We start from the raw sequence: 12,599 nt of genomic DNA on the forward strand, positions 1-12,599 counted from the left end.
CTCTGTCAGCTGTGCTCCCCAGAGACATGCCGTGAATTGAGCACCAGACGTGCTGGAACAGCTCTTGTTGGCTGTGCAGTGCCTCATCCTCGCTGCTTTTGGCCTTTAGAGACAGAGCCCAAACAGAGCTGTGAGTCAAGCAGAAAAGCTGGTGGCAGGGCTCTGCACAGCTGATTTTGGGTGACAGTGCAGCTGCCTGCTGGGGTGGGCTGGACTGACTCACTAGTAGAAGTGAGGAACACGAGTGTGGGAGGAATAAGAGTCCATCTGGGATCTGGATGAGAGTGGGACTAAGGGAAACAGGCTGAGTGGGGAGAAGGGCAAATTTTTAGTGAATCTGAGGACTATTTAATTTCAAACCATCCTTTCAAGTTTTCTAGGTAATTACAACCCAACTGCATTGTTTAGGAGATGGGGGAGTTATCCTAGAAATAGTTGAATATTTAAAGCTCTGCTTTTGTTAGTATGGCTGAAAAACACCCACTAGCCAGAACCTCGTGTGCAAAGAATTTGCTTACATAAAGCAAAGAATATAAAAGGTGATTTATTGTATTTAGGAAGTTTTCATCTGCCCATTTTGAAAAGTCCCAAAATCTGGTAAGGATCCATTTCTACAGAGTGCTACACATAAGAACAATTTTGTGGAAGCCACCCCTCTGAAGTCATTGGCACAAAGGTTTTTGCAAGAGTAGGGCCCAAGTATGTATGAATTATTTGCTAATGTAATATCAGCATTTTTGTTAGTGTGACTCTGGAGCATTGCTGCTGCTGTATTTGTCAATGGAATTAAATTTCTCTCCTACTGATGATGTCTTTCAGTGGACCTAGCAATATAAATTATAAATGCATTTCTTTACTCATGAAGGCTGGTTTTCTTCTGCTGAAAGCACTGTTAATGCAGAAAATACAAAAATTTGGATCTCTTGTCACTGCTCATAACATAATGCCTAGTAGAGAAACAGAGTTGCACTTTGCTCTTACAGTAATTTTCCCTGGTGGCTTCAGTTCCCATTTCTCACTAAATCCTGCCACCAGGAGCTAGAGCTGGGCAGGAACAGTTGGCAAATGCACTCTCCTGTGTCTTGCTCTCTGGCCTCTGTCAGACATCACAGACGTCCCATGGCAGACATGACTTATTTAGATTTATCTCAGCTATTTTTTTTTATAGAAGGACAGAATACATAGCACAAATTTTGGGAGATACAGCAGCAAAGATTCAGGGCATAAATATCTGGTAGAAAGCATGGAAACAATCTGTGCACTTCAAAAGCTGCAGTTCTGACCAAAAAGAGATTTCAGAAACATACTTCACTAAACTCTTTTCTTTCCCATTTTTCTTTTGTCTTAGTGAATTCTTTCTACGTTCACTGTCTTTTTAAGGTACAAATTTCACAGAAGCTGCTGCTATAGCATTTGTCAGACACATTACTAATACCATGGGTATTAAAGTTGCCTATGTAAGAGTCTTATTTTTGGCATTTGGAGCCAAGTCCAGTGGTATGACTGGACTGACTGCTGTGCAGGTGAGTCACTATGCAGGTGGCTTTTGCATCAGTGATGGGTGTCCATAGCTACAAAGGAAAAACAGATGTTTGAGTTCAGTAAATTTAGATGTTGAGATAAATTGGTCTGGGCTATTTTAGACTTGCAAACACAGCAGGCAACAAGTAATATTTCAGCATGTATGTGGGCATTTTGAAGTAATAAACATCCTGTGTAAATTTTACAAAGACAGCAGCACACAGCTCCAGGCACAGCTCTTGCAGGGCCTGAGCCTTTTCCCATTTAACATAGTCCAAAATGTAAAGATGACTTTCTGAAAGCTTCCATTTTACCAATACAAGTTGGTATCTTACAGAGAGAACTCAAAACTGCCTGAAAGCTGTGAGGCACCCAAAGAGTCTTGCTGATGCATGTCACTGTGGAGTGTCTATGCTCCATTACCCCTGCATCCTAACAGGCAAGTTCACTTCTGTGGGCCATTTCACTACTCCCCTCACTGGAACTGGAAGCTATAAAGTCACTGTCCTGACCTCTGAAAAGGTTTCTTTACAATATGAATTTCTCTCTGTATTTGTACCTGTGTTCCATTGGATTTTTGCCAATTTCTGCCCCAAAATGGTAAGCAAAACACTGTATGGGTAATTGCCATGATATATCAGGTGTAGTTATGAACACATAATAATTCATTACTGTCTAATGACCATTCTGAACTAGATGTAGGACTAATACAAAATCCTTCAGTGTCATTGGCATGCCATGGCTAATCAGCTGCAGTTAACAGTCTTGTTACATTTTGGATGTAAAAGCATGTGATGCATGAAATGGAAGCAGCTGAACACCCTTAGTAGGTAAGTAAAGGTGGTTTAAGCAATGGCAAAACAAGAATACCACAGGGCACCAGTCTCTCAGAGGTAGATTTCTCCAGGCCAGCATAGAACAGAAAAAAAAAACCAAACAACTAGAAGTGGAAAAAGGAATCATCAAATTTTGTATTTTCTTTCCCACATATCTGAGACATGAGAGGAAAGCTGCTATCCTGGCAAATCAAGGAAAGAATAATGAGAGTTTGTTCTTATGTATGCACACACTAAGTACACGTTAGCTACAGTAACATACTAATTCAAGGGAAGAGTTGTAACTTAAATTACTCTGCCACCAAGTCACACCCTGTAAAAGGACACACAATTCAGTATGAAGCTGACACTTCCTCCACAGATAAAGGATCTCATGTGGTGCAGAACTTTGTGTGCATGGTTTGAGTCCATATGGGCCAAACCCTGTATTTATCACAGCCATCTGGGTGCTTGTGCATTTTGGTTCTGTTGTAATTGGATAAAGTGCAGAAATGGGGAACTGTTCTCATTCCCAGCCAGTTCCATTGTCCCGGTATCTCTGGTGACTGAACTACCTACCAGGCTACATTCCCATGCTCCCTCCTGGTCACTCTGATTCTGTTAGTCTTGAGGGTGTAAAATGGGAAGGGTGACTTATCAGTATCCCATTTTTAAGGTTTTCTGCCAGAGGGGAGCACTAGCATAGGTGTCCCTGTTCCATCACTTACATAGCCCCCAAGTGTGTGCACACTCACCTGCTGTCATTTTTCCCCTGTTCTTTTACAGCCCCACTTCACGACTGGTTTTCCCTGAACACAGGAAACAAACCCACTCATTCTTCAGTTCCTGAAGCTCTCTCACATACCTGCTGCTACAGCAGAGCTGTCCTTGACAATGTCTTTTCTGGCCCTCCTTCACACCTCATTAGACTTTTCCAGGCCCAAGATTTCTGTCAGCACAAAAAGGTGTAATTGCTATTAGTGTTGCATAGCAGGGAATGATACATTCTGCATATTCTTGCACTAAACTGTTTTTCTATCTGGATACAAGGTGTATAATTTTTAAGCACTACCACAATAAGTTAACTGCAGGAAAAGGGAAGGCAGTGTTTATTAGGGTGGATGATGTTGGTAAGTATATGCATACAGACATGTAATCTGCATTCTTTGTTCTTGTTTAAAATGGACTACAGTAACTTCAGACATTGTGAACTTAGCAAGTGCATGCGAGTTCTTAGTGCAACTTGGACATTAAGAGAGGACAGGCAGTCCTTGGCTGGTTTAGAACAGGAATATTAGGCAGAGATAGAAAAATATTATCTGAGGCATATATGAAAGTCACTGGGATTTATACAGCATAACTGTCTACATTTAAAATTAGAGGTTGCACAGCAAAAACGGGTCTGCAAATGAGCTTCAAGAATGATATAGCAAAGGGATAACAGAGATAAAGCTATTACAGTTTATCCAAGGAATAAACGAAAACTGCTTACCACTACATGCACACATAAAGCTTTGCCTGCTGTACCTAGTCATTAAGACTTCTCAGAAAGGGAGTAACATTTCATTAGAATGTTAAGGCTAGATTGATGTGGGTAGATAATAAAATTTCATACGAACACATAAATAATTTCTTTGAGACACAGAACCCTCTGTCACTTCAAGTGCTTGGATAAGTTCCTAGAAGCTGGCATTGAAGTCAACATCACTGGTTTGATTCAGGAAGAACTCTTTGCTTTGCATTACCCAAGGATTCAGACTGAGTGATCCTTTTTCTCCCTGTTGGCCTTGAAGTCTAGGAAACAGAATTTTTCAACTTGAACTCTTACCATAAAGCTTCCTCCTCATTCTAAATAGACAAGAAGTTACAACAGGGAATGGAGGTGGTGTCTCTCTTCCAGTTGTGGAATATATTACTCCCTTCAGCCTCAAATCTGAACCATTTCCTTCCAAGAGTATCCTACACAAACTTGACTGAGTTAAGTCCTTCAGTAAGGACCCCATTTCTAACCTCTGTTCTCTATAAAAGTTGTTTATATATTTTTCCTACCTGAATCCTCCATTCCTTCTGCAAATATATTAATTATTTAAAGAAATGCTTATATCAAAATTGTACATCTTTTTAATAAGAGTCCACTGACTTCAGCATAAGATATTGAAGATGGGAGTTCTGCTTGAATTTATTCAGAAATGACAGATGCCTTAACGTATGTAACTAAACTCTAAAGGGAGTGAATAATCCCTCCTTAGTTTTTATTCTGCTGGTGTGTTAAGGTCTGACATCAAATGAGCTTTTTGCTGCATTTGGTCTATGAAGGTCCAATAAGAACTTTACATAAGACCTGGCTTTCTTTATACACATATGAGTTAAAGATAGACAGAGCCAAAGAACAGCATTTAATGTTTATTAAGCCTTTGCAAAAACATAGACAATTTCAGTCAGCTTGAAATTCATTATTTTAGTAAAATTCAAGTAATTCTTGCACATCTCACTGGATTGGCACTAGCAGTAGAGGCAGCAGCACAAGCAGGAAGCGCTGGCACTTAGAGCAGAGAATTGGAAGGCTGAAGCTGCATAGATTTCAAAGGTTGTTCTATAAAGAGAACTCAATATATCAGATATGGTAACAGACTAGAGGCAATTTCACCTTCACTGCAGCAGGAACTGGTTATTTTATATTTATGTTACTGGGTGGGTGCTTCTGGTGTGAAAAGATAGAGGCCTTCTGGTGAATTTTCTAAGAAGGATGTATCTAGCATACTAGTAAGCACAGAAGGTTCATTTACATAAAAGATTTGCAGTAGAAAAATAAATTTTGAAATTCTCATTTTATCAAATTCAGACTCCACATCTCCACAGCCATCCAGAATAACATGGAGCTGGAACTGATATAAATATCTGTTCATCCCATTTGCTCTTAGAGAGGATCCATGACATAAAAATATCACCTGACTGCAGGCCTAATAGCTACTGGCAGTGTGTTGCTCCTTCCTGAGCACCTACGTGATGTAAAATTCTGTTCATCCTGCTGGTTGTGGAAATCTGCATGTTCAGCTGGCAGTAAGATCAGTGCAATTCCTGGAAATAGTCATAAAGCCCTTATGACTGTTTTTGAAAGGGTAGCAGAGAGACATTAGGATAAATCTCACCCATCTTTTTCTTATTTCTTTTTTTATTCCCCCAGAAAATTACTGAGTTGTTAGAAGAAGCAAACTAAAGTTTACATATGTGCCAAATAGGGTTGGACTAGATTACCTGGGATGGGCATACAGATGTCCTTTCCAAACTCAACCGTTCTGTTATCCTGTGAAATTAATCTTGTAATCCAAAAATGTATCAAGGAATCATGAAGGCTCTAACAACATAGGGATTAAGTCCTCAGATAAACTGTCAGAAGAATAAAATCTTTAGAAGGTCCATTAATTTATGCACACTGAGAAACTGTCCCAATGCAGCTTCATTATTTTGCATTTTGTGGGTCTGAAATGTTTGTCAGACCAATCAGTGCTCACAATTAAAAGGGAAAAAACACAAATTTTCTGATGTGAAAAGGGATTTGTGTTACTTAGTTGTCAAGTGCCTTAACAAGAGAAATGGAGAAAGTGAAAGGATTATGCAGGATCTAAAGTCTACTGAAACATAAGAGCCACAGGCTTCCATTACATGAAAGAACTGTACTTCAAGTAATAAAAGATGGAGAGAAATCCTGAACTCCCCAGCCAGAGAAACTTGAAGACAAAACAGGATTTAGCTCAAATTCCCAAGCAGAAATCTGGTAGCACAAAAGCAAGAGCAATAAAGCACAGCTTCTATAAGCTTCTAAGCTATTTAAAAGATGGATCTTTCATTTATTAGTTAGTCCTGATGAAAAAAGGCATCAGCATTATACAGATCATGAGTTATAAATTCTTGATTCATCTGGAAATTCAGTTTCACCTACCATACCCATGAAGAAAGATTTTTTGCTCTGAGTTACAGCAAAATATCACATACTGCTTACAGCAAACCAACAGCATTTCACTCCCCTTGTAATGACATTATTTTCCAGTTCCCTTCGTCAAGTGAATGCTATTAATCATTAAACACTTAAGGCATGAGCAGAAATAAAAATAAATAGCATCTGTAAAAAAAAGTTAAATACTTAAGTAGCACACCTTACCTGAAACTTTTAGCTCTTACTAAACAGAATAGACTTTAGAATACCAGTTTGATTCCAAAAATATCAATAGAAAAAAACACTACTGGAATTGCTTCTTTATCCTGAGGACTTTATACACACAAGAACAGTTGAACAGCTATAGCTGTCGGAAGCATCTGTTCACTCATTTTTTAAATAGACAGAAAAAATTCAGTTAGTTCCTCTGTGCATTTCTACTCCTCCTGGGATGTCCAGCATCAGGACTGCTCAATTCACACTTTGTGATTCATGCAGCAACATCCAGCAGGGGAATTCAACTCATCAAATATAAGTTTCTACAAGCTATTGACACAGCAGCCACTCACCTGAGCCTCCATGTCACAGAGGGACAGAAATGGGCCCTTCAGTGCACATTTCAATATACAGAGTTAAAACACTTAGCCAAGCTGGAGATGTCCATGCCAAAGGTGTCAAAAGTCAATTAGAATTAATTCCACCTTGAGGCTGTAGGCAGGTGTGCTCTTCCACATCTGCCTGTACAGCTGAAGATGGAACTGCAGTGACTTGTCCACGCTGAGAGGGAAGGCACCTGCTCCACCTGCCTGCCAGCAGAACAGGCTGTGGAAGCAGCCCCCTGCCTTCTCCCCTCCTCCCACTGCTGCAGTCCTCTGGCCAAAGCCATGTGGGCACTTTGCATCACTCCTTACCACTAGGTTTTGCTAAACAAGTTGTTTTTACCTGAAATAGATTTGGGCAGTGCTTGCATGATCCCTTTTTCTTTCTCAGCTAACCTGTACTGTGCTCCTACAGTGACAAATAATTGTTAGCAATATACAAGCAGTACAGTTGCTGGCCAAAAGAATGGATATTTATTGCCTAAGCAGGCTTTGGTACACTATTTAGACAAGGCTGAGGAATTCAGACATTCCTCAGAGGGGTTTATTATTGTTGTAACAGAGGGATGAGTCTTCTCTTAAGAATCAGACCCATTAAATCAGATACTCTTTCAAGCTTACAATTTAGTAACTTCAAGGCATAAAATCTCATTCTAATATAGCAAGGGCTCCTTTACTTGCCTGATTTCAACTTACTGCAATCAAAGAAATTTGCACAGTTCCTCTTTTGAGATACATATGCACATTTTAAAAATACCCGTATCCAGACCTGACAAAGCAAATCCATAAATTAATTTTCACCTTCTCCTAGTCTCCTATGTATAATTACCCACTGTCTTCTATGAATAGGAATGTTTAAAAGCCATTTGAGGAAAAAATAGGAGTTATTGATATATATAGCTGGATTCTGCTATTCATGCCACCTTCCTTCCCATGCTCTTTTCCTTCAAAATTTTGATTATATCTTCAGCATGATGAAACACCTGAAAAGAGTAGAGGAGTCAAGACTCCCATGGCCCTTGAGGAGCAAAGGAAGCAGTGGCTGCACACAGAACCAAAGCTCCCTGCAGTGCTGGTGGGGGGGGGTTCCACTGTGCAGGAGCTGCTTGACTGACCCCAAGGGGCAATGGGCAGCACCCACCCCAAAGGGTTCTGACCAAAGTAATCTTTATTCCCCCAGCTAAGATAAAACATGTACAAATACAGTCCAGGTTTGTATATTCTATGAAATAATTAATTTCCTATATAAATTTTCATGTAGAATAAAACAAGTTGGCCCCATAGAAATGTGGGGTTTACAAACACAGCACTTTTGTTTCCTCTCAATGAAGCAAATTCAATGCCACTTTTTAGATATGGAATCCATTAAATTTTGTTCTGCAAAGTGATCTTGCATTGATAACAATTGTCAAGTGCGACAACTGATGATTTAATGTTCTATTCTCCTTTTTCTAGCAATTACAAGTTGATTGAAAATTAAATTACAGTTAATATTTCTCCCCAGTGAGGCAGTCTGACATGATGTACAAATGCTTACATTGCCCTGTAAGTCAGTTGTTTCCAGATGAGATGGACTGACAGCATGAAAATAATTAAATGTCAATATACAACTGGCCTCTTTTATGAAAAATAAACAGGCGCAAAGACAAACTGTTCCACTGCTTATACTAACCACCAAATGTTGAGATAACTGCTTATTTTAAACACAACAGTGAGGCTGCAGTGTGATTTACTGACTTTCACAAACCCAGTTTAGCAATTTAGAATGTGTTCAGAACTAAAGTTCTTATTTGTCTGATGGCTCTTCATCTGCATTGACCTTCTCTCCTTGGAGCCACATGAAGGCTGACTTTGCTGTGCCATCTCCACTCTGTTGGGAAAAGCAAATGAAGGAAGCCCAGACAAAGCCACAGAGCCCAGTGTAAGCTGTTCTCAGGTGAACTGGGATCAAAATGAAGTTTGACAGCTGTGTGGGAAGGAGAGAGAGCTCAGTTAGTGCTCCAGGCACTGTTACCCACCCAACAAGTGCACTGCTCCTCCTGGAGTCAGACACAGTGTGGCTGCACAGGACTGGGATCTACAGCAGGGAAAGGCTCACAGAGTCACCCTAAGAACTCACCTGCACAAAAGGCCAGTACATCAGTCCTGTCTGAAAGGAAAACGAATCATTTGTTATTCTTATGCTCACCAAGATTCATTTTTTCCACATTCAGTGATGACTGAAATGTATTTGAGTAATAAAAGCTGTTCAATTACAAATGGAGTTGCTTAACCTAGAGGTTGCCATATTAAACTTCCAATCATCTTCATGAGCCGCTATGCTCTGAGTTTTTCAAACATATTATTTTATATATTATTTTTACATATTATTTTAACTCATTTTAAATACAAAACCCTAAACACAGTTAAGTCTTCACAGATATCTGACACCAGACACAATAAATGCATTTACCAGATGGGTGAACAAATGTTTAAACATGTGAACATTTGTTTCAGCCATTAATGAAAAATACCACTGAACACTATTTATTTCACACTTGCAGTGCTCCTTCTACTTACTCATACAGTAAGGCATATTTAGAAAAATCAATGGATAATTTACTCATATAACATAAGGCTGATAGAAACCTTATGTTTTGATAGGCTATAGTGGGCACTGCTTTTAGAATCATCTTCCATAGGAATAAAAATAATCCTTTTCCATCCTACCTATATAGTTCTACAATATGAAGAGGAATTCACATTGCAATCACATCTTCTATTACTTTTTTTTCCCCTGCTAATGCAGTCATCATTCTTCTTGCATCTGAGAAACCTTGAACATTCTCAGCTTGCTCAGCTCTGAGGTAGCAGGGATAATTTTGTCTTGCCTATGCAGAAATGCAAATCAAAGCCAGCTGTTTACAGCAAAGCCTTCTTAAAACAAGGGGGCTTGCTTCTGAAAGTGAGAAGATTGTCACTGAAAAGTACAGGCTAAAAATATTCTCAAAGAAGGTTTCTCTATAATGAATTATTTTAATAGGTGTACATGTGTTGCTAGTAGTATCACTAACTAAACACTGGTATGTGTGTACCTCTTAAGACAAAAGATAAAAAAAACCTGAATCAATGTTGTATTGTAAGGCTGGCATTCAAACAGAGCTGTGTCAAGTGTTGTGTATAGAAACACTGTACATTTCATTTTTTAAATGGCACAGTGTCACCCATCTGGCATCACTGCCTAACCCAAACTGCCTTTACTTCCCGTTACTGCTGGGACTTATAGCTTCCTACACATAATCAAATAATGGAGTGAAAGAAAGAAAGAGTTAAAAAAGGGTGTTGGAGAAAGGAATATTTACACTTTTGTTGTTTTTGTTTAGCTGTGAGATAAGCAAATTGCTTGCCTCACCTTATATGTATTCCAAAATTTCTTTTTACAGTCTGAAAAGATGTCCTCTTTCCTCTGAAGGATGCTCATACCTAGTGGTAAAATATTTACAAGAATCAATAAAAATGCAAAAAATGAAATGTTCACATTTTCCAGTGACATCCCAGACCCTTCTCAAAATACATTATAATATCTTTGAAAAAAAAAAAAAAGGCTGATATTGTTACCAAAATACCATTCTGACTACCTAATAGTGGTAGATCAAATCTCCTCCTCTATTGAATTGACACCCAAGATCAGCTGGGATTTACTGGGTGTACAGGTGTTGTGGCATCTGCCTCTCTGCCATACCACACACCGGTGGTGCAGTGGTGGAACAGAGAGGATAACAGCACCTGTTGCACCCATGACAGAGAGAATAAAGCATTCAGCACATAAGCAGAGGCTCCTTAGTCCAACTCTTGGATCTTTCTAGGAATTCCCATGCCTTGGGGTTATCAGTATCTCTCAATGGATACATTATTTTACTGCTACCCAATTCAGGGACATTTACAATCCCTTTTCTGGTCCTTCAGATCCTTCTGGTCCTTGGGCAATTCCCAGCTTAAGTTATGACATAGTTAAGATTTTGAGAGGAAGTATATGGTATTTGACTTCTTTTCTTGCTTCATTTCTCTTCAATCACAAATTGAGTAATTTCCCTGTTGGAGTCATAGAATGCAGATCTCCTAGCCCCAGACAAAAAGAGGACCTGTCTTAGTGGCTAACACATTAAATTAAATTATAGCATTTAATTACATTAGTCTTACCTATTAATTTTCTTATTCCCTCATGTTTATTTCCAAAATAGACACTATTTTGTATCTTTAAAGTATCTTGTTACTTGTTAGCTTTTGAGATTAGCCATTAGTAGCACACTTTATTTCTAAAGACTCTCACAGCAGAAGCTGGTGGGCTGAACGATGGCATTTCTTGACATTTACAGCTGTGTTTTGGAAAATGAGACAGCTGATGCTGAGAATGAGCACAACAATTCAAACAGACATGGATGCTGCAATCCGTGTAAGGTGCTATGCATTCTTTGTTGCTAATTAAAAGCTACGCGCCCAACCGAGCTCAGGACAGGCCTCCTTTGGTCCAGCACCGCTCCGGGAAAGCTCTGAAGTGCCACAGGCGGTTCGGCATCCTCGGGGGCACCTGCCGGGGTCTGCAGAGCCCCCCGGCCGCGGCCCCGCCCCGAGCGCCCGGGCAGCGGCGTTTTGGGGTGCGGGCGCCGCGCCGGGCGGGCGGGGGGTGCCCACGCCCCGGCCCCTTGCGGTGGATGCCGGTGCCGCTGCGCGCTGTCCGAGCCCGGCGCGGGGCGCGGCGCGGGGCCGCCGCCGGTGGAGGCGGGGGCGGCGGATGCGCGGGGCTCTGCGGCGGAGCCCCCGGCACTCACCCGTGTAGAAGGCGAGGACGGCGACGGGCGCGCCCAGCAGCTGATCGCAGAGCACCTTGCCCAGCACGGCGGGCGGGCGGCGGCCGGGCAGCGCCCGCTCCAGAGCCCGCAGCCACACGTAGCTGAAGTTGCCGTGGAAGGCCAGGGCCACCAGCGCCACGCGGCGCGTCTGCGCCCAGTCGGGCGGCTGGCCCCGCAGCAGCTGCTGCGCCGCGTCCCCCGCCGCGAACAGCCCCCCGTAGAGCAGCACGTTGCAGAGCCAGGGGAAGCGCCGCACCCCGCGCAGCAGCGCCCCGGCCATCGCCCGCCGCCGCTTCCGCCTCTTCTTCCTCCTCCTTCTCCTCCTCCTCCTCCCCCTTGCCACGGGCCCGCCCGCCGCCGCCCCGGCCCCGCCGCCGCCCCGCCATTCTCACGGCCCCGGGCGCTCCCTCCGCCCGGGAGGGCCGGCTCCCCACGCCGGGTCCCGTGGGTGGTGGGTGACCCGCGGGTGATGGCAGGGCAGCCGGGTTTCAGCTCGTGGGCTCGCTTCTCAAGTGCCTTCACCCCTCAAGTGCATTCACTCCGAATATGTTCGTGGCCGTGTCGCCTGGGCTTTGGTCTAAGTAGCACCATGGGTCACTATGCATTAGTGCTGCAACTACTGAGTGACAAATTATGTTTCCTTATCATCTTTTTTGTAATTATTTCCTCGTTTCGTGCTTACACGAGTAGGTTGTGGCTTTTTCTTTTACGTTTTGCCCTTGTTCTGCAGTCTGAGCAGGGCCGATGCACACCTGCTGAGCAGCAGCAGCCTGTGGGGTTCCTCTGCTGTGCCCTCTGCTGCTGAGACAACTTGAGGAGAAAGGCACAAGTGATGAGAGACTATTGAAGAGACTCGTGTACACAGCTTTGCACACACAGAACCAGTGCCACAAAGCAGATC

General features: G+C 42.1%; 1 protein-coding gene across 2 annotated transcripts; it reads right to left on the minus strand.

Annotated features, from left to right (window-relative positions):
* Positions 1–523: 523 nt before the first annotated feature.
* On the minus strand, positions 524–12,037 carry MPV17L (MPV17 mitochondrial inner membrane protein like). 2 transcript variants are annotated; one of them, XM_085592371.1, is made up of 5 exons: positions 11,678–12,037; positions 10,261–10,331; positions 8,989–9,018; positions 3,202–3,285; positions 524–1,571 (listed from the first exon to the last, which is right to left on the minus strand). In XM_085592371.1, exons 1-4 carry the CDS (start codon positions 11,976–11,978, stop codon positions 3,208–3,210), a joined length of 480 nt encoding a protein of 159 aa, XP_085448497.1. In that variant the 5' UTR covers positions 11,979–12,037; the 3' UTR covers positions 524–1,571; positions 3,202–3,207. The 2 variants fall into 2 exon arrangements, with proteins under 2 accessions (XP_085448497.1, XP_021395504.1); XM_021539829.3 differs by lacking the exons at positions 524–1,571; positions 3,202–3,285 and adding an exon at positions 4,727–8,835 and having other exon boundaries at positions 11,678–12,023.
* Positions 12,038–12,599: the final 562 nt, after the last annotated feature.

Source organism: Lonchura striata, chromosome 14 (assembly GCF_050655825.1).
Source record: "Lonchura striata isolate lonStrDom1 chromosome 14, ASM5065582v1, whole genome shotgun sequence".
Classification (NCBI taxonomy): domain Eukaryota; kingdom Metazoa; phylum Chordata; class Aves; order Passeriformes; family Estrildidae; genus Lonchura; species Lonchura striata.

Coding starts and splice junctions, on each gene's coding strand:
- MPV17L (XM_021539829.3), bottom strand. CDS start 11,978: ATGGCCGGGGCGCTGCTGCGCGGGGTGCGGCGCTTCCCCTGGCTCTGC. Junction 10,332..11,677: donor CGTCCTCGCCTTCTACACGG/GTGAGTGCCGGG, acceptor TTTTACCACTAG/GTATGAGCATCCTTCAGAGG. Junction 8,836..8,988: donor TGTACTGGCCTTTTGTGCAG/GTGAGTTCTTAG, acceptor CTTCCCACACAG/CTGTCAAACTTCATTTTGAT.